General features: G+C 36.8%; 1 protein-coding gene across 6 annotated transcripts in view; it reads right to left on the bottom strand.

The window, feature by feature from the left end:
- CDKL2 (cyclin dependent kinase like 2) overlaps nucleotides 1–23,266 on the bottom strand; it is a 226,498-nt gene that overhangs the window by 154,947 nt on the left and 48,285 nt on the right. For all 6 annotated transcript variants that reach the window (XM_033960450.1, XM_033960445.1, XM_033960484.1 and 3 more), the window contains 2 exons: nucleotides 5,335–5,529; nucleotides 1,722–1,900 (listed from right to left, as the gene is read on the bottom strand). In XM_033960450.1, coding sequence (XP_033816341.1) covers nucleotides 1,722–1,900; nucleotides 5,335–5,529 — 374 coding nt within the window. The remainder of the gene's footprint in view (nucleotides 1–1,721; nucleotides 1,901–5,334; nucleotides 5,530–23,266) is intronic.

Genomic DNA, 23,266 nt, shown 5'->3' with positions numbered 1-23,266 from the left:
CCCCTGATATAGGATGTCTTGTCTATTTTTTTTTACATTGTTTTTGCTATACTACTTGGAGTTGTATATCCCATTGTTATGTCGAGCACCATACTGTGCTCTTTTGTTGTTCTATTTGCTATTGTTTATTCTTAATAAAAAAATTAATTAAAAAAAAACAAACAAAACAGGCCCAAGAACAGAGCCTTGAGGCACACACTGGTAACATCCCTTTCCTCAGAGTGATCTCCATGACCACTACCCTCTGTCGTCTTCCACTCAACCAGTTCTTGACCCAGTCTGTCACTTTGAGGCCCATCCCGAGGGCACACAGTTTATTTATTAGACGTCTGTATGGAACACTGTCAAAGGCTTTGCTAAAATCTAAATACACCTCATCTAGTGCATTCCCCTCTATCCAATTCTCTGGTCACCCAGTCAAAGAAATTGATCAGATTTGTTTGACAAAACCTACCTCTAGTGAATCCATGTTGCCTCTGGTCTGGTCTGTTGCCTCTGGAATCCACTGGATTCCAGAAACTTTACCATTCTCCGTTTTAAAAGCACTTCCATTAATTTGCTTACTACAGAAGTCAGACTTACTTCCACATTTGTGTACAGGGACCACATCCTCCGACACCATTGAAAAGGTCAGTCAGCGGAGCCACCAGAGAGATGCAATGAAAAGGTCAGTCAGCGGAGCCACCAGAATTTCCCTAAGTTCATTCAGCACCCTCAGATGTACACCATCCGGCCCCATTGCTTTGTCTACCTTTAATTAAGCTAGCTCTTCAGTAACACCAACCTTCTGAAAATCGATCAAGGTCTATCACTCCTCCATCCCTATTTGCATTTGTCTTCTGCGGTTCTGCTCCCAGTGCTCAGCCGCGAACACAGAACAGAAATATTTGTTGAGCAATTCAGCCTTTTCTTTATCAGCATCTACATATTCCTCCCCTTCGCTTTTGAGTCTCACAATGCCACTTTTGCTCGGCTTTCTATCACTGATATATCTAAAAAATGTCTGGTCTCCATATCTGCTATTTTTTTTTCCATTTGTATCTTTGCTTTCCTGACTATTCGACCAGCCTTTCTTAACTTTTCCAAATATTTTTGCCTGTCTTCCTCTTTCTGTGATCTTTTGTAGTTTATGAAAGCTGACCTCTTATTCCTTACCTTCTCAGCTACTCATTTTGAGAACCAAAGCGGCCTTCTTTTCCTCTTACTTGCCTCACAAAAAGGTTATTTATCTCAATGGTTCAAGAAATCTGCTTTTTTTGTTTATTTTCTTATTTACATGTCAAATCAGGAGCTCCATTTTATTCTGACACAAGTCAGAAACCAATTTTTGTTGGCTACAGTTTGAGAAGTACATTCCATTTATCCCAATGCAGCATGAACTTTTCAAGTAAACATAGATTATAACTGTGATGCCCTAACTAAGGAATGCCTGGTCTCTGCACACAGTGGACTAAGGTACTTTACATTTTAAACATTTCTATTATGGGCTATTAAGGCTTGCATTTGGGTGATATTAGTCAATTCAGAGTACAATATTGAACATGGAACAGCAATACAGAGAAAATTCAAATTTTTAATTCTTTTGTAGACTTTTCTTTTTTGGAGGGGGCCAAATTCTGTAATCAGTTTTCCATAATTATCTTGTAACAGTAGTAAAATATCTTCTCTGCCATTACCACTTACTCCAAGCTATGCACTTTTTTATCCTCTGTTGTTCTTACTTGCCATACTTGATGTCTCCCACCAACAGCTCAGGAGCTCTGTACCACCGTGTGGCCACATAATCTGTGTAAACTTCACCAGGTGCGGCAAGCGTTCGAGCAAATCCAAAGTCACATAACTTTACTACACCAGAATGAGAAACCAAGATGTTTTCTGGCTTAATATCTCTATGAATGATCTGGAAGAGGAGGCAATTATGAAGGTAAAAACAAAAAAATAATGTTTTTCATAGTTGCATCTGAAACATTAACTCACAGCACAAAACAGACAGGTTGGGGACCTATAAACTAATACACATAAGCATTAACATCTGGGTTAAATGCACATTCACACATTAATGGGGTGTTCGACAGTGGTCATGTATGAAGTATAACACGAATCACTGGCATACATTCTAGAGTTACCACTGGTTCCAAATGGAAATAACTAACAAGAAATTAATACAAGAAGAAAAAAAACATGCAGGACATAGCTTATGGAATTCTTTCCGACCCCTAGTGTATGTGTGTGCTTATGTGTGTTTGGTCTGAGTGTGTTTGTCTGGTTTTATGCTTGTTTCTATTTTGTTTGTTTGGTTTTATGTCCATATTTATTGTATTTGCTATACTACCTTTTGACTCACAAGTGCCACAAGGAGGTTTACTAAAGAGAAATATGGACAGGAATTCCATGAGAACAGAAAAGGAGATCTCTCATGGGTATATTAGTGTACTCTGAAGTCACCAAGAACAATCAGATTGGTCAAGGGAAATGTAACATCAGATATGGTAGAGTGGGCATTGCTGCAAGAGGAAGCATCCAGGGATAGAGGGCAATTAAAACAGAAACAATGAACCAGTGTATGAAGATCCAAGTGGATCAGGAAAGCTTAAGACTGCATCAAGCTTCTTAATGGGAACAATTGAAGAAAAGAGTAAAGCCAAACCCCCATACTCCACCCCACCCATAAATCTACTAACAAACAGGGAAGGAAAATCACAGCCATGATTCAGTAAGGCAAATTAGGTCAATATGACTGTCAAGAATGAGATCATGTATCAAAGTAGTTTTGTAGTGCACAGACCTAGTATTCAGTAATGCAAACCGCAGATTAGATGATAATATAAATGTAGAAGATATAGGAATATCAAAATATGTAGTGTCAATCTGTTTTTTGGTGTCTGTGTGAGTATATCTCTGTATTATTTCTGTAGAGGTGAGCTGGGGGTAGTGGAGCAGTTGCAGGGAGCTGGTTTATGGGAGGGGGAGTTTGCAGGATGATGGAAAGGTTGTGATAGGTAGTCATTAGAAGTGAGGCAGTTGGCAGTGATGAAGTTGTGAGGATAGTTTTTGAGAAAAGGGAAAGGAACAGTTAAGGTGGTGAGGCAGTTGTGGGGATAAAGACAGTTTGTAGTGTAATGGAGAAGTTGCAGGGGTAGATTTTAAAAGTGGTAGCAGTTTGCAGGATAATGGAGTAATTGTTAGGATAGTTTTTCAGTGGGTAGTTTTGGGGGGTTGAAGTCAATTTGCAGGGTTAGGGTAATTGCTGGGGGTAGTTTTTGGAGTTGGAATATTTATTTATTTATTGGGCTTTATTTACTATCTTCTTGAAAAAAGTCACCCAATGAGATGTATAGCAAGAATAAGTTGAATATAAGCAAAAGACAATTTCACCAGTAAAAATATTCAAATAACAGGTAGTTTTGAGGAGTAGGATTAACTTAAAGGATGAGAGGGATTTTGGGGGATGAGGTAGTTTCAAAGATGATGGAACAGTTCCAGGCAGGCACATAGCTAGACCTCAGATTTTGGGAGGTTCTGAGTCCGAGGTGGGGGGCACAAAATTTTGTCCCATCCACACTCACACACATATACCTGAGCTGGTGAGGATCCCCAAGCCCCACCAATGGAAGCCCTTTTCCTTGCAATGCTGGCACTTTTCCTGGGCCACTTTCACCATGCCGGCCAAACATCCTCCCCCCCTCCCCCCCTGCTTTTCACATTCTTGGTTTTCTGTGAAACAGCATGCACAAGGGAAGCCCTTTCCCCACACATGCATAGAAACCAAGCATGTGTTGAGGGGGGATAGGCGGTGTGACAGTATCCCAGGAAAACTGCTGCTACCTGGCTTTGCCAGAAGAGGGCTTCTACTGGTGGGGTTTGAAGAACCTGCTTCAATTTTTCAATTTTGGGAGTGCTTGAACAGAAATTGGGGGGGGGGGGGCAGACCCTCAAGGCCTTTTTTGTGGCTATGCCATTGGTTCCAGAAGCTAAGAACATAAGAGTTGCCATACTGGGATAGGCAGAAGTTCCACCAAGCCCAGTATCCTGTTTCAACAGTGGCAAATCCAGAACACAAGTACCCAAAGAGTAAAACATATTTCATAACACTTATTCTAGAAATAAACAGTGGATTTTCCCAAGTCCATCTTAATAATGGCTTATGGACTTTTCTTTTAAGTTGAATACTGGTTAACTGGGATTCTACTGTACATGCTTTTAATTACTGTATTATGGAGCCCTTTTACTAAAGCTTAACATGCACTAAATGCTAAGAAGTCCATAGGTATAAAATAGGCTTCTTAGCATTTAACACACACTAAGCTTTAGTAAAAGGGTCCCTATGTTTTTAATTATTGGAGCTTAACTTTGTATACCGAGTCATCATTCTAAGAAAGCTCGATTCGGTTTATAGCAATTACATAAACAGGGAATGATTTACAAATGATAAATAGAAGATAATAGCAAAATTTCAAAAGAATTCGTTTTCAAAATGCTTGGCAAATAGAGTAATTTTTAAAGATTTACGGAAAAATTGAACGCCTTAAAAAAAGGGGAGATCATTCCAGAGTTGAGAGAATTTAAAGACCAACGATTGACTGAAGATCTTGACTCCTTTTAATCCCTTTTTTAGAAGGAAGGGAGAGTTAAAATTGGTGGATACCTCTTGCAAAAGAGAATCGGTAAACATTCCAAAATAAAGGAATAGGAAGATTAAAGATACCAGGTAGAATTTTAAAAGAAATACAAGCGCATTTAAATTGAATTCTAAAATAAACCGGGAGCTAATGAAGACTCTGAAGCAAAGGGGTCACATGGTCAAATTTACATTTTCCAAAGATCAACCTTTGCAGGAGTATTCTGCATTAAATGTATTTGTTCAACCCTTGATGCAGCCTGATTGCGAAACGTGTTGGATTTCATGTGACCTCTCAATGTCAATAAATATCTTTTAAACATAGAGCTCTGTTGTTTAGTTTTCATTTTAGTGCACACTGGGGGGGGTTTGTTTGGTTTTTTTGTTCCAAAATTATTTATGGCATATTGTTTATGGCAAATTATGGCATATTGTTTATGGCAAATTTATGGCATATTATTTATGGCAAATTGTTTTTGCAGGGGGATGTGCTACAGTATATTTTTGCCACTAACTAGTTAACTCCCTTCTACCACTGCCAGTCATCTTGAAGTCAACAACACAAACTAGGACTATCAATTTTCCCCTGCATTATCTCCTTAAGAAGCACACAAAAAATTAATACTAGCACCTCAAACTCTTAAATGTCAATTGCATGCATTTTGTCTGCAGGGAACCTTTCAATATAATAAATTCCATTTTGCACGCCTACTCACATTGTGATTATGACAAAATCCAATTCCTTTCATGATCTGAAATAAATACTTCCGCACTCTGTTGTAATCCAAACCATTTGGAAACTGCTCAAGGTCGTCCAGAACAGTACGATCCACAAACTCAAATACCAGATACCAGCGCTTCCTTTTCTTACATACTTCTAGAAGGTTCACCAGGTTTTCATGTCTTAGTTGCTATAAGAAAATAACATAATAATATTATTATGATAAATGTCATGATAGGTACATCTCCAAATAACTGATTCCATGATAAGGAATACCTCTGGTCTATGAGAAGGTAATGGAAAGAAGGAAATAATGTGATGGATACATTTATTTTCTTTAATTTGGAAGGGGTCAAACAAAAAATGATATCTATTGTAAATCTCAGCTCTATACTATCTGCCTCAAAGTTTGTTTACACCTCAGCAACTAACTAGCCTACTAAATCTTCTGTCACTGATCATTTTAGTATCTTCCTCTGGACCAACTCCATTCTGTTTATATCTTTTTGAAGGTGCAGTATCCAGAATTGTACACAATATTCTAAATGTTGCAAACTAGACTAGAGTAGGTGCTTTTTCCTGTATAGGTCCTAATAAATGGAATAATATTCCGTGATATGTAAGAGAGATTTGAATACTTTCAAAAGATTGCTAAAAACGATATTTATTCAGTAAAATGAAATATGGGTGTTCAACGCTTTCATTCTGCGGTTTGATGCTGGATGTTGTGAATAAGGGGAGAGTTTTATAACTGTTGCATTTATATGTGTGCAATTTTGTAACCCACTTTGTTAAAGGTGGGCTATAAATGAATAAACTATAAACCAGAGTCTTATACAGGAGCATCAATATCTCCTTTTTCCTACTGGCCATAACTCTCCCTATGCACCCAAGCATCCTTCTAGCTTTCACCATCACCTTTTCAACCTGTTTGGCCACCTTAAGATCATCACATACTTTCACGCCCATATCCCACTCCTTTCATGCACAAAAGTTCTTCACCCCCTAAACATGTACAGGTTTTTGAAGTCCAAACGCATGACCTTGCATTTCTTAGCTTTAAATCTTAGTTGCCAGATTCAGACCATTCTCCAAGTTTCACTATGTCGTTCCTCATGTTATTCACACCATCAGGGGTGTCTACTCTATTGCAGATTTTGGTATCATCCGAAAAGAGGCAACAGCTCTTCAGCATTATCACTAAAAAAAAACATTTAAAAGAACAGGCCCAAGAACCGAACCTTGAGGCATACCACTGGTAACATCCCTTTCCTCAGAGCAATCTCCATTGACCACTACCCTCTGTCATCTTCCACTCAACCAGTTCTTGACCCAGTCTGACATTTTGGGGCCCATCTCGAAGGCACTCAGTCTATTTATTAGACGCCTGTGTGAAACAATGTCAAAGGCTTTGCTAAAATCTAAATATACCACATCTGGTGCTCTCCCTCTATCAAGATACCAGGGAACAGTTATGGGTTTTCAAGGACCTGACTTTCAAGATTGTTGGACTTTCCAGTTTGCAGACACTGATAATTGTAAAGGAAGCACAGACTTGCTATCTACACCAAATTTTTTGTGACATACCTCCCACTTTTTGGGGACACACCAGAGTGTCTCAACATACTGGTTGAGAACCACTGACTAAACAGAATTAATATTCTACAGTGCATACAAGTGGAATACAATTCTAAATTTAAATTAATTAAAAAAAAAATAACTGTAACAGGCTATTAGTTATAAATGGATAGAGTGTTTGAAATTGAATGGTCTTGAGCTTGGGAGTCACCCGATTGGGTCCTGTTTGTTAATAAAAAATGCATTGTTTTTCACCTCTAACAGGTCTTTTCTACAGAGCTGCATTCCTTTTTGAGTTGTAGAACTAACTGAGGGAACTAAAGAGACCACTGTACCCAGCAGAAGCTGCAGGGGCTCAGAGCTTTGCACTTGGTCCTGCACTCTGGGACTCTCTCCATACCATCAGATGTCACCTGCTTGTGTACCTGATCACTTGGTGTCTATTTAAACACCTGATATAGGTAGGAAACAATGCTTTATCAGAGCTATAGATTCTGCATGACAAGAAAGACATTTGAATATCAGGGCTGCTTTAGTCTTGTCAATTTTAATTCTGAAATCAATGTAGAATTTAAGAGAACTGTTCCACTTGTGCTCTATGCCACAGTTCTTCAACCGCCGGTCCGCAAAAAAATCTTGCCGGTCCATGAAGGATTCGGGTCCCTGCTGCAGCAAAAGGTGCCGGCGTCAGCTGACATGCAACTTCCTGCTGCCGTCGCTATGCCGGCACTCCTGCCTTCCACCACCGACTCCTGCCATGTATGTCTCCTGCTCCAGCCTTTGTCTCCGCACCCCCAGACAAGCAGCGGCAGCTTTGTGTGCTTTTAACTTCGGCACACAGCTGCCTCTAAGCAGTATTTTAGCGCGGTTTCATGAGGCAGCCTTGGGGCTTTTGGTAGGCCGGCCCACATCGCATCATCGAAGCAAGCCGGCCTACCAAAGGCCCCGAGGCTGCCTCATGAAACCGCAGCTAAAATACTACTTAGGGGCAGCTGTGTGCCAAAGTTAAAAGCACACAGAGCTGCCGCTAGCCTACATAGAGGAAACATTTGCTGGAGAGGGAAGGGAGAAGGGGTACTCCTGGACAAGGGAGGGGAAAGGGGTACTGCTGACAGGGGAGAAGGGAAAGGGAAGGGATGAGAGTTATTGTTGGATAAGGGGAGGAGGAAAGGGAGAAGGGGTACTCCTGGACAAGGGAGGGGAAGGGGATACTGCTGACAGGGGAGAAGGGGAAGGGAAGAGTGTTACTATTGGATAAGGGGAAGAAGAAAGGGAGAAGTACTGCTAGACAGGGAAGGAGGAACATTGGAAGGAAACAGCTGGCAGGGAGATTAGAGGAGGGGAAGGAATCAGGATGGAATGGAGAGATCAGATGAGGGAAAGGGGAGAGATAGAGGAATGACAAAGTGGGGAGAGATTGATGCTTGGAAGGGTGGGGTCAGATGAGAAATAAGGAAAGAGGGACAAAGATGCTAGATCTGGTGTAGGAGAGAGGGGCATAGAAAGAACGCAGATACCATATGGGAGGGGGAGAGGGCAGACAGTGGATGGAAGGGGCAGATGCTGGATGGAAGAGAGTGAAAAGACAATGAAAGCAGAAACCAGAGACGACAAAAGGTAGAAAAAAATAATTTTATTTCTATCTTGTGATTAGAATATATCAGATTTAAAATATGTATCCTGTGTCTTATAAATTACCAATAAAATAAGTATATTTTCTTTGACCCAGAACAGCTGTGCTTTTTCCTAGAAGGGAAAGGGATTTTCGATGCTCCTTAGGAAGTACAGGATCACTCATATCTGTTAATATTTAGCCGAGGTTAACTGCTTTATTCTTTATAATATATTTGTATTTAACCCCTTTTTCCTGGAAGGGATTATTTACTTACTTTGTTCTCCCAGTTGTGGACTATATATTAAGTTGAAAATTTTATTTTTTTTTGTGTTTCAATGGTATTGATGGTATTTTTTCTAATTTTCTTTTCAAAGTTAATTTTTTGTTTGTAATTAATAATAAATAAATAAATAAATAAAAAATATGTATCCTGCTAGAGCTGATGTTAGACATAACTGGGGAGTACAAAGCCCAGGCAATGCGTCTTTAGCTTCCAGCTGGCTTAGGGCTCTCTCTGACCAGGAGGCAGTTGCCCTAGTTGCACTCCCCCTAACACCATTCCTGCCATGTGTGACTGTGGTATTCTGTTAGCATGATATTTGTGTAGCATTCTGTAATAATTTGACTTATTCAGTTTTCTTGATAGTAGAGGGGATATATGTGAAGGGGAAGGGAGACGGGGGTTTTGTTGATCCTTGCCCTGTATTATTTATATTTATAAAATGACAATTGTACAGAATATTGTTTCTTTTTATACTTTAATAAAATATATTAATATAAAATCATAACTATTTGAGGCTTGTGCGGATGGGATCGCGGGAACGGGGCGGCAATGGGGTTTTTAAAAATTTCAGTCTTATTAGTTTGCCGGTCCACGAAATAATTATTTTATTTCCGCCGGTCCATAGGTGTAAAAAGGTTGAAGAACACTGCTCTATGCAATATTTTAAAAGTAAACAGAGGGAGTAATATACATCTTTCAAATGTTAAAATATCATTGCTGTCGTTGTAATTCAAGCTGTTCCACACCAATTTCCATTTATCCCAGGAATAGACATGTTTGTCATAATGACGAATTTTAATGAATATGAAAGATAGCCAGTCTTAAAGCTATTATTTAATTTATTTTAAAAATTTATATTCCGCTTATACCTAAGCAGATTACAGGAAAAGAAAAAAACTCCAAACATAATCATAAGATAAAAACACACAAAAACCCCCCCAGTATAAAATACAAGAAAACAAAACAATACACAGATAAAATTTCCATTAATCACTTCATTCACTCACCTCCCTCTTTTACTTAGGTGCACTATGCTTTTTAGCGTGCGTTAAATATTAGCAGGCGCTAATCACATGCTAAAAGTTAACACGTGCACGATCTTAAGGATTGACGGGGCTGATGTAATGTCACAGCAGGTGAAAGATACTATGGTATCCCTTGGTAAATAGTTTGAAAAATCAATACCAACACCTTAAACACTACTCAAGATTTAGAAAGTAGCCAATGCAATTTTTGTAGTAAAGGTGTCACCAGCTCATATTTACTGTCACTAAAGATTAAACGCGTTGCAGCGTTCTGAACCATTTGTAAAGATCTATATTTGGGTATTGACATACCCAAATACAGTGTATTACAATAATCCAACCTTTGTAATACAGCACTCTGAATACAAGACGAAAATCATATGGGGACAGCATTGATTTAATCTACTCAAAAGCTGCATCTGAAAAAAAAGCAGATTTAAAACCTGATCCTTCATGGTAACATAGTAACTAATGGTAACAATTTATTTGCAGTACATTGAGCTTTAAAGCCCAACTTATGAAGGTAATGAGATGCAGCAGCATTCCTAAGTCCATAGTAAATACAGTGTGGCCATGCTGCTACACTACCACATTTGTCAGCTCAAGTTTCCCCTTTCTAATTGGCTCAAAATGAATGGGCTGGTTAGTATAGGAAATTATCTACCAATAGCCCTCCGTCCCCTTCCTTCAACTCAAAAATAAGCATAAGCATCCCTCTCAACAGCTTTTGCATACCTCTGAAGACATGGTTTACATTTGTGAAGAAATGCTGTTAGAATCCACCTTGTTCTTCCTGTGGATTATAAGGGGTAAATTCTATAAATGAGGCCTAAAAGTTAGGCGTCATGTAGTTGTCCAAAAGCACAACAGTCAGCGCAATTAATATGCATAGATGCACAATAGAGAATTGCGCAGCACTGCTCAGCGAATTTAAGCGCGTCTATATTGTTAGACGTCCTTTACAGAATCGAGTGTATGTGCATGCTTTATAGAATTGATATTTAAGCGGTGTACTTTGTAGAATCACTTTTTTGGCGTCGCATAGACGTTTTCATGACATCGAAGAATGTAATTTTGTTTTAGCATCATGACATCATTCGAACGACAATTTTATATTGTTCTACTGTACACAAAGAAATGATATGCAAGAGGCAGCCAAACTTTACAGAGCCTGACTCCAGGCTGCTGGCCAGACTCTTCCTCTCCAAGGAGCACCACTATTTTGTCTTCCCAGGCCAGGCCAGAACATACCTACAATACAGAAGGGCCTGGGAAAGACCAACACAATTATATAATAGGCTTGTATCAGTGTAGCTATGGTGCTACAAATAATAATGTAAATAATACCTTCTTGTTTAAACATGTATAAAATAGTTCACAGATATCCTTTTTTATAAACACTTGCCACTATTGGGATTTGATCTTGCAATCTCATACTCTTGAGGTAGCAGCTCCAACACTGAGCGATTCCTCATAGACAAATAACAATGTGCTCTGCCTTCTGCCTGCCCTCTTTCTCCCATCCCCAACCCAGGCATTAAAACATGTCATTTCAAAAGCCAAGCCAAGCTTATATCCTTTTGATTCACAAGCAGTCATTTTTCTAGGATAAATATCAAATATGTACCTTTAACAACTGTCCATTTGGCAATCCTAAATAAGTCTGCCATAAGCTGAGTAAGGTGCAACCTTAGCGGTAATCATTGGGGAGTTCCTCAAAATTTCTGGGCCTGCCATGTCTAATACCAGCTGAAGCAGGATACATATTTCACCTCAGACATATTTTGCCCAACTTAGCAGGCAATTACAACATGTTATGTTAGTGAAATAAGCAGAGAAACACTACTCACAGTGGCGCAGAGCAAGTAGATATGTTTGACGCACAATCTTGACATCATTGTGACATCATCAATATGCATCTAGATGGCAGAATGTCACAAAAAAATAGGAATATGTGCTGGAGCACCTGACCCTATTTCAGTTTCCTGTGGATTTGAACCTATGATCTCTGGAAGATGGAAGAAGTGCCTTTAACCACTGAGCCACAGGAGCTTCCGTTTAGGTGGGGGTTCCTGCCATGTAAGATGATACCTTAGGAGATCACAGCCATCTCAGGGTAAAAATAAGTTTCCCTCTGGATCCTGGAAACAAGACAGTGCAAATGTAAATGGCAAAATCCTCTTGATACCTCTCTTATGAGACCAAAAATAAGCTGTTAAGAGTACTGGGAGGGATTTGAGCCAATAACCTGTGGAAGATAAGAGGAAGTGCCTTTAACCACTGAGCCACAGGAGCTTCCTTTTAAGCCTTGTGAGATGATACCTTAGGAGATCACAGCCATCTCAGGGTAAAAATAAGTTTCCCTCTAGACCCTGGAAACAAGACAGTGCAAATGTAAATGGCAAAGTCCTCTTGATACCTGTCTACAACCATACTCTCTTAGGAGACCAAAAAGAACCTGTTGAGGTACTGTGGAGGGTTGTGTGGATTTGAATCCATGCACTGTGGAAGATGGAAGAAGTGCCTTTAACCACTGAGCCACAGAAGCTTCCTTTTAGGCAGGGGTTCCTATTATTTTTTAGTGACATTCTGTTATCAAGGTGCATATTGATGATATCACAATGATGTCAAGATTGTGCATCAGACATGTCCACTTGCTCAGAACCACAACCATTGTGAATAGTTTCTTTTCTTATTTTCTTAACCTTTTGGGAATGAGGTTTAGTATGCAATATATTTATTCATTGATACATTATTAAATATCATTTCCCTTATTATCAAACTTGAATACTCTTTACCCCCAAAAAACAAAACCTTTTGGGAATAAGGTTTAGTATGCAACATATTTTTTCATGTGCTTTGCTTGAGTAATGCATTATTAAATATCTTTTTATTTGGGGGCGTGGCTTAACGCGAGCACGGATGGAGGTGTGATCGTGAAGCTCCTCACCATCCAGGCAATGAAATAAAAAAAAAATTATTTTTCCTTCAAAATAATTATATAGAAAATATATATATAAAAAGCTGAACAAAAGATACAAGATAAAATCCTAAATTGCGGCATTTAAAGAGAGGTATGTGCTGACAAGAGTCGGGAAATAACTCCCTATACAGCACTGCATCGGGAAAGCAGAGAGCCGTTTGTGTTGGCGGTTACATAAAATTGAATACAGCGCTGAAGTATATATTTATATTCCGATCAGATATAACAAAAAACTGATAAGAGTCGGGAAAGCAGTCTGTGTTTTCGGAGGTTTTAAGAGACTTGAAAGCAGTGCTGAGAATACGAGATGAACGTGAACTGAAAAAAAAAAAAAGCTGATAAGAGTCGGGAAGCAGAGAGCTGTCTGTGTTTTCGGCGATTTCAAAAGACTGCGAGTTGTATGTTTGATTGAGAAAATGTAAAGAAAGGTTGTGTTCTGACAAGATATAACTAAAAAAAAAAAAAAGCCGAATTACTATAGTTGAAGCGTGATATGTGCTGATAAGAGTCGGGAAGGCAGAGAACCGTTTGTACTGGCGGTTTATTGAAGTTTGAATGCAGCGCTGAAACCGCGAAGTAGATGTGATTAAACAGTTTGGCGAAATTGTGAAAAAAATAGGAAAAAGTTTATATTCTGAACAAATATAACTGAAACAGGAAAAAAAAAAAAAAGCTGGTAAGAGTCAGGAAAGCTGAGTGCTGTCTGTGTTTTCAACGGATTCAAGAGACTTGAAAGCAGTACTGATACTGCGAGATGAATGTGAAAGACTATATAATCTGATTGGGAAATTGTGAAGAAAGATTGTGCTCAGATCAGATATAATCAAAAAAAAATTGAATTATTACAGTTGAAGTGAGAAAAGTGCAGACAAGAAACGGGAAGGCAGAGAACCATTTGTATCTTTGGTAGTTTCATTAAACTTGAATACAGCGCTGAAAACGTGAAGTACAAGTGAGAGATCAAACAGTTTGATTGGAAAAATTGTGAAAGAATTTTGTATTCTGACCAGCTATATTGAAACCAAAAAAAAAAGGAAAAAGATTATTCTTTGATAAAAAAAAGGGGATTAAAAAAAAAAAAAAAAAAAAAAAATTTGAGAAAGAGGAATACTTGCATTTTCTCTCAATAATTAAGTGCTGAAGCACTGAAGACAAATAAATATCAGCTTACTAAAATAAATACTGAATTGAATATTAATTTCCTCTGACAAAGCTGCGATTGGGCTTGTGAGAGAGGAGACAGAGAAAAGGTTCAACGGAACTTTAAAAAACTGGAACAGTAAGACATTGAGGAAATTGAGAGACACTGAGAAAAAAACAGAAGAAAATTGCTTAAAGCTGGTCAAAATAGGAAAAATAACTCTAAAAAAGTGTTGCTCTCCTCAATCAGAGCTGCGATTGGGCTTGTGAGAGGAGAAAAAAAGAGTTCCCCTACTTCAATGAAAAAGTGAAAGTGAGAAAAGAATTTTCAAACTGACATAGGTAAAGGAAAAAGAAAAGAGCTTAAAAAGAAAAATATCTACTTCAAAAGATAGAACAAAATCTTGGAAGAAAAGAGATTAAAAACCTAAGAATACCAAATCTAAAAGACTAAATACAAGAAATAAGAATAACCAAGAAAAAGAAAACAACAACATGACAAGTACCAGACAAAACAAAAATGAGGCTGGTACATCTGCAAAAAGACAGAAACAAGAACAAATAACACCAAGCAAAATACCACTTCCTATCGAAGATTCAGACACATTAAGCAAAGCTGAAGTCATGGAAGAATTAAAACAAATCAAACAAATGCTTAAAGAAACTATAACTAATATGTCTGAAATGAAAGAAGAAATTTTAAATATACATAGACAAATGGAAGTTAACAACAAAAGAACAACTGAACTAGAATCAAAAATGGAAAATATAGAATGTGAATCAAAAAGATGTAAAAACGACAGCCTGGAATTAAATAAATTAAAAGATCAACTGGAGGATTACGAGAATAGAGGAAGAAGAAAGAACATCAAACTCTTTGGAATACAAGAAAATCTAGAGGGAAAAAATACTATCCTTTTCCTTGAAAATTTAATTCCAAAAATTCTACAATTAGACTTGAAACAACCAATTGAAATTGAAAGGGCGCATAGAATCCCAATAAAAAATCTAGAAAATAAAAACAGACCAAGACCAATCATTTTCAAAATGTTGAGATACCAACAAGCACTAGAGATACTAAATGCTGCAAAAAAAGATAAAAACTTAAATTATAAAGGATCAAGATTATGGTTTTTACCAGACTTCGCCAAAAGCACAGCAACTAAAAGGAAAAAACTACTAGACATGAGACCTCTACTCAAAGAAAAAGGATTTAAATATGGTCTATACTACCCGGCGAAAATGAGAGTGTCATCTGGAGACAAGTCCTTATATTTTGAGGATCCCGAAAAACTAAAAGAGTTTCTCTCTAAACCAGAACCTATGATATATTAACATAATATATTAAGTTGGTTTTGAAGACTCTATGAAAAATTAGAAAATATAACATATCGAAATATTTGAAGAAATGGAGGAAAACAATACAAAGAAAAGACAATAATAATTATATGAAAGAAAGAACAGAATATAGGAAAATTATTAAATAATACACTGCATATATGTTTAAAATAATTATATGTTGAAATCATAATACTAAGGAAATACAAATTAACATATTGTTAAATGGAAAATGATACATTAATAAAATGTTATGGAAAATGATTAAATATATATAAAAGATCAATATAGATAGATAGAAGGGAAATTTGTTTAAACAATTGAATATTGATTGCCTGGAATGGGGAGAATGTTAGGATTACAGTTCCAATGTGTATCCTTAAGCAGCCAATATATTGGGTGGGAAAGGGAGGGATAAGGAGAATATTTATTAGAATAATTAAGGGAGATACATTAGGGTTAAATATGTGTGCCATGAAGAAAATTTTTTGGATATTAAATATGAAAGAGGAGAGGAAGAATAAGATAATGAAAAGTATTAAAATATATAATGTCTTTTAAAATATATTCTATTAATGTCAATGGCCTGAATCACGTAATTAAAAGGAAAAAAATATTAACATTTTTAAAAAAACAAAATGCAGATATTTACTGTCTGCAAGAGACCCATCTTAATATGAAGGAATCACAGAAATTATCAGGTGGATGGATAAAAGAATGTTTTTTTGCTCCAGCAGTGGGCAAAAAAGCAGGGGTTGCAATCCTTATAAACAAAAAATGTATGGCCAATATAAAGGTAAAAAATTCAGATCCACATGGTAGATGGATACATATTGATATAGGTATGGGAAATGATACCCTGACGTTATTTAATATATATGCCCCTAATTCGAATCAATCAGAATTTTTCAAAAAGCTACAAAATATGTTATTACCACTGGCTGCCTCTAATTTAGTGGTGGCTGGAGATTTTAATGCTGTAATGGATCCATTATTGGATAAAAAACCAGGTAAAAATATTAAATCTTTAGGTCTAGATAATTTAGTTCGATCATGTGATTTGAAAGATATATGGCGTATTCTTCATTTTAATGATCAGGAGTATTCATTTTGTTCACAGGTTCATAAATCATTTTCAAGAATAGATTATATTTTTGTTTCAACAAATAAAGTGCAACAAGTGATTAAAGCCTCCATTGATCCTATTATCATTTCGGATCATGCGGGAATATGGATAGAATTACAATTAGATCAATTAGAAAATAATAGACCTCTTTGGAGATTTGATAATGCATTGCTTGTGGATGACAAATTTTTGGAAAATTTTAAAACACAAATTAATGAATTTTTTCAAATAAATTTAATGGAAGATACATCTATAGAGAATGTATGGGATGCATTTAAAGCAACTATGAGGGGTAATATCATATCATATTCAGCTTTTATTAGGAAACAAATTAAAAAACAATATATAGAATTAGAAAAAGAAATAAAAATATTAGAAGCTAAATTGATAAGTAAATGGGAATATGAAGTTTTGCAAGCTCTTTTGAAAGTAAAAGGTAAATATAATGAATTAACTTCAAAAATGATAAGAAAAGATTTGTTTTCCAAACAAACGATGTATTATGGAAATTCTAATAAGGCGGGAAAATTATTAGCAAATTATCTTAAGGCAAAAAAAAGGAGAACTAATATTAATGGAATAAAAGATGATAATGGTATAATAACAAATCAAACAAATATAATATTAAAACAATTTTTAAATTTTTATAAGGATCTATATTCTACCGAACCTTATTTGGAGAAACAAAAAGATGGGAAAAAATTTTTAGATTTAATAAATGGACCTAAGATTCCTGATCATATAAAACGAAGTTTAGAAGAACCTATATCATTAAAAGAATTAGAAACAGCATTGAGATCTCTTAGAGTTGGATCCGCTCCAGGTGGTGATGGTTACACAGTAGAATTTTATAAAACATTTCAAAATATCCTCTCCCCACATTTATTAAAATTATATCAGACACAACTTATAAAAGGTAATATAAAAGGTACTATGGCTGAATCAATAATAATTGTTTTGCCTAAGCCAAATAAAGATCCTACTTTGGTTTCAAACTACAGGCCTATATCTTTGATAAACGTTGATAATAAACTATTGGCGAAAATTTTGGCTTTGAGATTAGCCAAAGCTCTCCCACATATTATAGATATGCATCAAACGGGTTTCGTTGCTAAAAGACATTCCTCCAATAACTCTAGACTATTATTTCACATGCTAAACTTGTCAAAAAAAAATGGATGAACCGGCATTTACAGTTTCATTAGATGCTGAGAAAGCATTTGATAGGGTAGAATGGAATTTTATGTATCAGGCTTTAGAATGGTTTGGTATAGGTTCTGGATTTATACAAATGGTAAAAACATTGTATAGCTTCCCGATTGCAAGATTAAATATTAATAATAAGATATCTGATGGTTTTCAATTGCAAAGGGGAGTTAGACAAGGTTGTCCTTTATCTCCTTTGTTATTTGATGTTGTATTAGAACCCTTATTGTTAGCAATACAGCAAACGAGGGAGATACAAGGAATTCCATATTCAGATATGGAATATAAAATTTCGGCTTATGCTGATGATATTTTGCTTTATTTGAGAAATCCAGAGTCTACCTTATCTTCTTTATTGGAATTAATTGATAAGTTTGGCAAATTTTCAGGTTATAAAATTAATTGGAATAAATCTGAAATTATACCCTTGAATGTTTACTGTGTAAAAGGATTATTTGATATTTTTCCATTCATATGGAAAGAAGAAGGATTTAAATATCTAGGCATTCAAGTTAAAAAAACAATTGAAGATACTGTAAAAGAAAATGAAAAATATGTATTAAAAAAAGTAACGGAGTTATGTGAACAATGGAACCCATTACATATATCTTGGTGGGGCAGAGTTCAAACTATTAAAATGATGATGTTGCCTGTGGTTTGCTACCAAATGAGTATGATACCTATTTATTTTCAGGGGTCCTTTTATAAGAAGCTTAATAGAATTTTAACAAAATTTCTTTGGCTTGGTAAAACACCTAGAATAGCTTTAGTAACCTTACAAAAATCAATTAAGGAGGGAGGGGTAAATTTTCCAAATTTCTATAGGTACCATCAAGCCTATATTCTACGTCAGGGTATGTATTGGATCCTCCCAGAACTTATAGATAATGCACCAGATTGGTTATATTTGGAATGGCGCCTTATGTTTCCCCTAAATTTAGTTCATTTACCAAGTATTAATATACCTAAAAGACACAGAGAAAATAAAATAATAATGGATACTTGGAAAACATTGAGATTTATTGATAAATTAACACCCATCCCAATATATAAATCAACTAATCAATCCATATGGATAAACTCCAAGATCAAAGTAGGCGGAGCTCAAATCCTTTGGAAGAACTGGATTATTGCAGGAATCAGATCTCTAGATGATATTATTTCAGAAGGTAAACTGCTGGATTTTTCACAATTGCAACATAGATTTGGTCTTAATAAAACACAAAGTTTTAAATGGTTGCAATTGAAGCAGGCCATTCAGGTTGGGTTCCCTGAATGGAAATCATTAAACAATCAATATAGTTTAAAGTTCTTATGCTTTAAAGCAGACTTCCTAGGACATCAAGCCGCATTGTGGTATAAATTAATATCTGGATATTTAAATAAAAAACCAAAAAATGGTCTAAGAGACATTTGGAGCATTGAGATTGGACATCAAATTAATGCATCTCAATGGCCACTAATTTGGTCTTGGAGAATGGGATGTACAGTGTCAGCGTCTATGAGACAAACATGGTTCTTTTTATTACATAGAGCTTTTTGGACCCCTACTCGTTTACAAAAACTAGACAGTTCTAAGTCTAATAGATGCTGGCACTGTAATCTAGAACCAGGGACATTAGATCATTTATTATATCATTGTCCTTATATTAAAATATTTTGGAATTCAATTTGGCCACAAATTAATAAATTAATGGAAAATCATATTGCAATATCATATGATACAATTTTATTTGGAACAATGATGAGAAAAAAAAGTCAAATTTCACCAGAAAATAATAAACTTTTATTAATTATGACAGGGGTTGCCATTCAACATATAACTAATAATTGGAAAAATTACAACAACCTAAACTACACATTTTGGTGGAATACAATATGCCATGTTTTTAAAATGGAAAGAACAATAGCAGTACAAAAGGGGACATATAATAAATTTATAAAAATATGGGGGCCATTGACAAAATACTGCAATGATTAAATAATAGAATACTTTTTCTTCTTTTCTTCTTTTAGAGATTTTTTTTTTTTATGACACACATATAGGGGGGATAAGGAAAACAATTTATATATAATATATCATAATATATGATACAAAATGTAACAAATGATTAAAAAATAATAGAAGGGTGGGGGGAGGGAAATTTATCCAGAATATATTGTAGTAAATATAAATATGTTATTGAATAATTATCAATTGTATTCCAATATGTTGTATACTTTTATAAAATTTGAAAATATTATATTAAGGCAATAAAAGGGTGGGGGGAGGGTGAAGGGGAAAATCAAATTCAGACATACATTGTGTTATATATAAAAGTGATACCATGCATATATCAAATGTATTTTATTATTATGTACACTTTTTGTAAAATTTGAAAATAAAAATATAATGGAAAAAAAAAAAAAAAAATATCTTTTTATTTTATTATCAAACAGGAGTACACCCCAAAACTCAAAACCCATATCACTATACCTGGATGCCTCCAGCACGCCTAACTCATTCCTAGCTAGCGCCCAACTCACACCCAAAAGTAGATCTGGTTTTGCAATGCCTACATTTTAGGTGAGAGTATAGACTTCTTAGAACACTTAAGAATGCTGAGCACCATACGATTCTGTAAATAGCTATCCATATTAAAACCACGCCCACACCTATCCCGTTAGACACGATTTTTCCTGATGTGCGTCTTTGAAATTCTGGGTGCCTATTCTGAGAATCGCACACAGCCTATAGACATTTAACTTCTAATTATTGCTTGATAGTCATTAATTGTGCTTATTATTCAATCTATTTGGACCCCTAAGACACTGGACGTCTACATTGTGGATACCTAACTTTAGATATCCTTTATAGAATTTGCCCCTAAATGTGTAATGATTGCTGCAATAGTCCTGGTCTTGCTGTGCTGAGTAAGTGAAACCAGTTCAGCTATCATGCTGTGACTTTCTTTAATTCCACTTGCTCGGATGCGGCATGACCTGGAAAATTGCAGCCATCATGACACTGTACAATTGTAACAATATAATGATGTTCCCTAACAAAAAATATAGATTCTTTTGAAAAATTTCTATTTATTGTTGGTTGTATTTTCATCAGTAAAATGCCCCCTCCTTTGGGATTTAACAATACAAGATACACATTTTTCATTTACACAGATAATTTAAATCTAAGAAATTAATAATGGTAAGACCAAAATAAGGACATATGGAAAGAAAACCAACACAGGCAAAAACAGAGACAAGGTAAGAAAAATGGATATCCCTAAGACTTTAAGGCACAAAGACCCTTAGAGAATGACACAGTGACAGAATTCATCACCATTCTCATCCCCACGGATAACTGCGGGAAACCATTCTGTGTCATTCTTTAATGTCTATATCAACCTCAGTCCTTCTACACCAGCATTCTATAATGCAGTGTATCGCAAACTGTGTGCCACTGCACACCAGTGTGCCTCCTGAGATTTCTGGTGTGTCACGACACACTAGTGAGGAGAGTCAACCATGCCAGCTGCCTGCCTATAGGACATGCCTCTCGTGGCAAGAGGCATGTCCTGTAGAAAGTCAGCCGGCGCAGACTCTCATCCTGGCTGGCGTCTCTCCTCTTCTCCCTGCATCTCCTGGATCCCTCCACTGGTGGGTCGTGGCCAAGTGGGCCTCCGCACATACATGGCTGTCAACACGATGACGTCATGCATGCACATGATGTCATCACGTCAACATCCACGAACTTCCGGGTGCCTTCCGGCCGGGGCACTAAATTTAGTGCCACCGGCCAGAAAGTTTGTGAGACACTGCTTTAATGCAAGGCTTGAGTGTCAGTGGTTGGGCCCATTCTGATTCTTCCCACTCTCCTTGAATAGTGACACTGATTCTATAAAGTTTGCCTAAAGTTAGGCACCGCTGAGCAATAGGCTTAATCAGTGCCAATATTGCCACTCAACATGTCACAATCATCTTTAATTGGACTTAATTGAAAGTTAGGTGCCTAACTCAAAAACCTCGATTCTATAAAAAAGTAGGTGCCTAGCCCAAAGTGCCTACACTAAAATTGGGAGTGTTTAGGGCGTAGATCATAGGCATGTTTTCAAGTTAGGCACCTTTTTGTGAATCAGGTGCCATTAGGCTCTTATATTGGCGCCTAACTTTAGGCATAGAAAACCCTGTCATAAACTGGAGACACCTAAATTTTAGGATATTGAGTGTGATTCTATATTGGATGCCTATTTTTTGTAGAATCAGTGCCAATATCGGCACTCACCTTTAGGCGGACATTATAGAATCAGGGCCAAAGTCTTTCAGAGACTGTGTGCACTATCAGAAGGGATTTTTTTTCTTAGTTTCACACAATATGAATTATTCACTGTTCTTACTTGCACAATCAAAAGTTTCATCAGACTATGTCACTTGCAGTAGAAGGTCACTGCCAATGAGACCCAATTAACTAACAAGCTGGTTGGTTTGCCCAGTGTCATTCCTAAGGGATTTCAGGAACAGATGATCAGACCTGCTTATTATTATTTTTTTTTTTTTAGCTGTTTCATCAGCTCTCCCATTAAAATAATTCAAGGCACCAAAATGAACAAAAAGAAGCCCTTTCCCCATCTGCCCCAACTCAGTTTATAGTAAAACTGGATACACAAAAAGTGCCAATTAGTGAGGTTCAAACAAGGTACTAAGGTTAAGTACTTGACAGAAGATAGATGTGGGTTTAATAAGGTGCTAACAACACAACAAAGAGCTTTTAGGTGTAGTGTAAAGATTAACCACTATTGGCAAAGCAAATAGAACACGATTTTGCTATTTAAATGATGTATAAATGAGTTAGGTTAATGGCACTGTAGACAGACCTGTAAACAAATCTGGGTTTATTTATGGTGGAAAAATTTTTAACTTTCCCCGTCTTGTTAATAATTAAGCCACCTGAGGCAAGGATGTGAACATGCAGGTTGAACCATTAACAACTACATGTCAAATCTAGTTAATCTGTAATCATTCATCGTATCTGGAAGACAAGGCGTTCACATAAAATAGTTTGACCAGTGAATTAGAAATTTAATTCACAGATATTTAATTATGAGTTAATAAACCTGACTTTGACCGCACTGCATTATAGCATTCCTTGGTGTCCTTTCAAGGACAGAGACCGTGGAGCAGTGAATGGCCTTGTCTCCGCAGTGAAGGTAGGGAACGCACATAGTCACCGATCGCGCTCCCTCCCTCCATCCTGATCGCCACCGCCGAAGCATCTCCCTCCCTCCATCCTGATCGCCACCGCCACTTGAGACCGATTGCCGCCCAAGCATCTCCCTCTCTCCATCCTGATCGCCACCGCCGCCACATGAGCCCAATCGCATCTCCATCTCTGCCTTACCTTTGCAGCAGGGAATTTCTCTAAATGTGCTTCTTTACCAGCAGCCGGAGCATTGAAATCACGTGTGGCTGCCGTAAAGATCAACTCTGATGCAACCGGACCGTTGCATTAGAGGTGACTTTTCCTGCAGCCACATGCGATTTCAACACTCCAGCTGCTGGTAGGAAACATATTTAGAAATTGCCTGCAGTGAAGGTATGGGGCAGGGAGGGAGAAAGGGAAGAAAGGTGGGGTGGAGAAAAACAGACGCTGAAGG

This window comes from Geotrypetes seraphini, chromosome 1 (assembly GCF_902459505.1).
Source record: "Geotrypetes seraphini chromosome 1, aGeoSer1.1, whole genome shotgun sequence".
NCBI lineage: Eukaryota > Metazoa > Chordata > Amphibia > Gymnophiona > Dermophiidae > Geotrypetes > Geotrypetes seraphini.
Note: the sequence above shows the minus strand (reverse complement) of the source record. Positions and strands in the feature narration are given on the sequence as shown.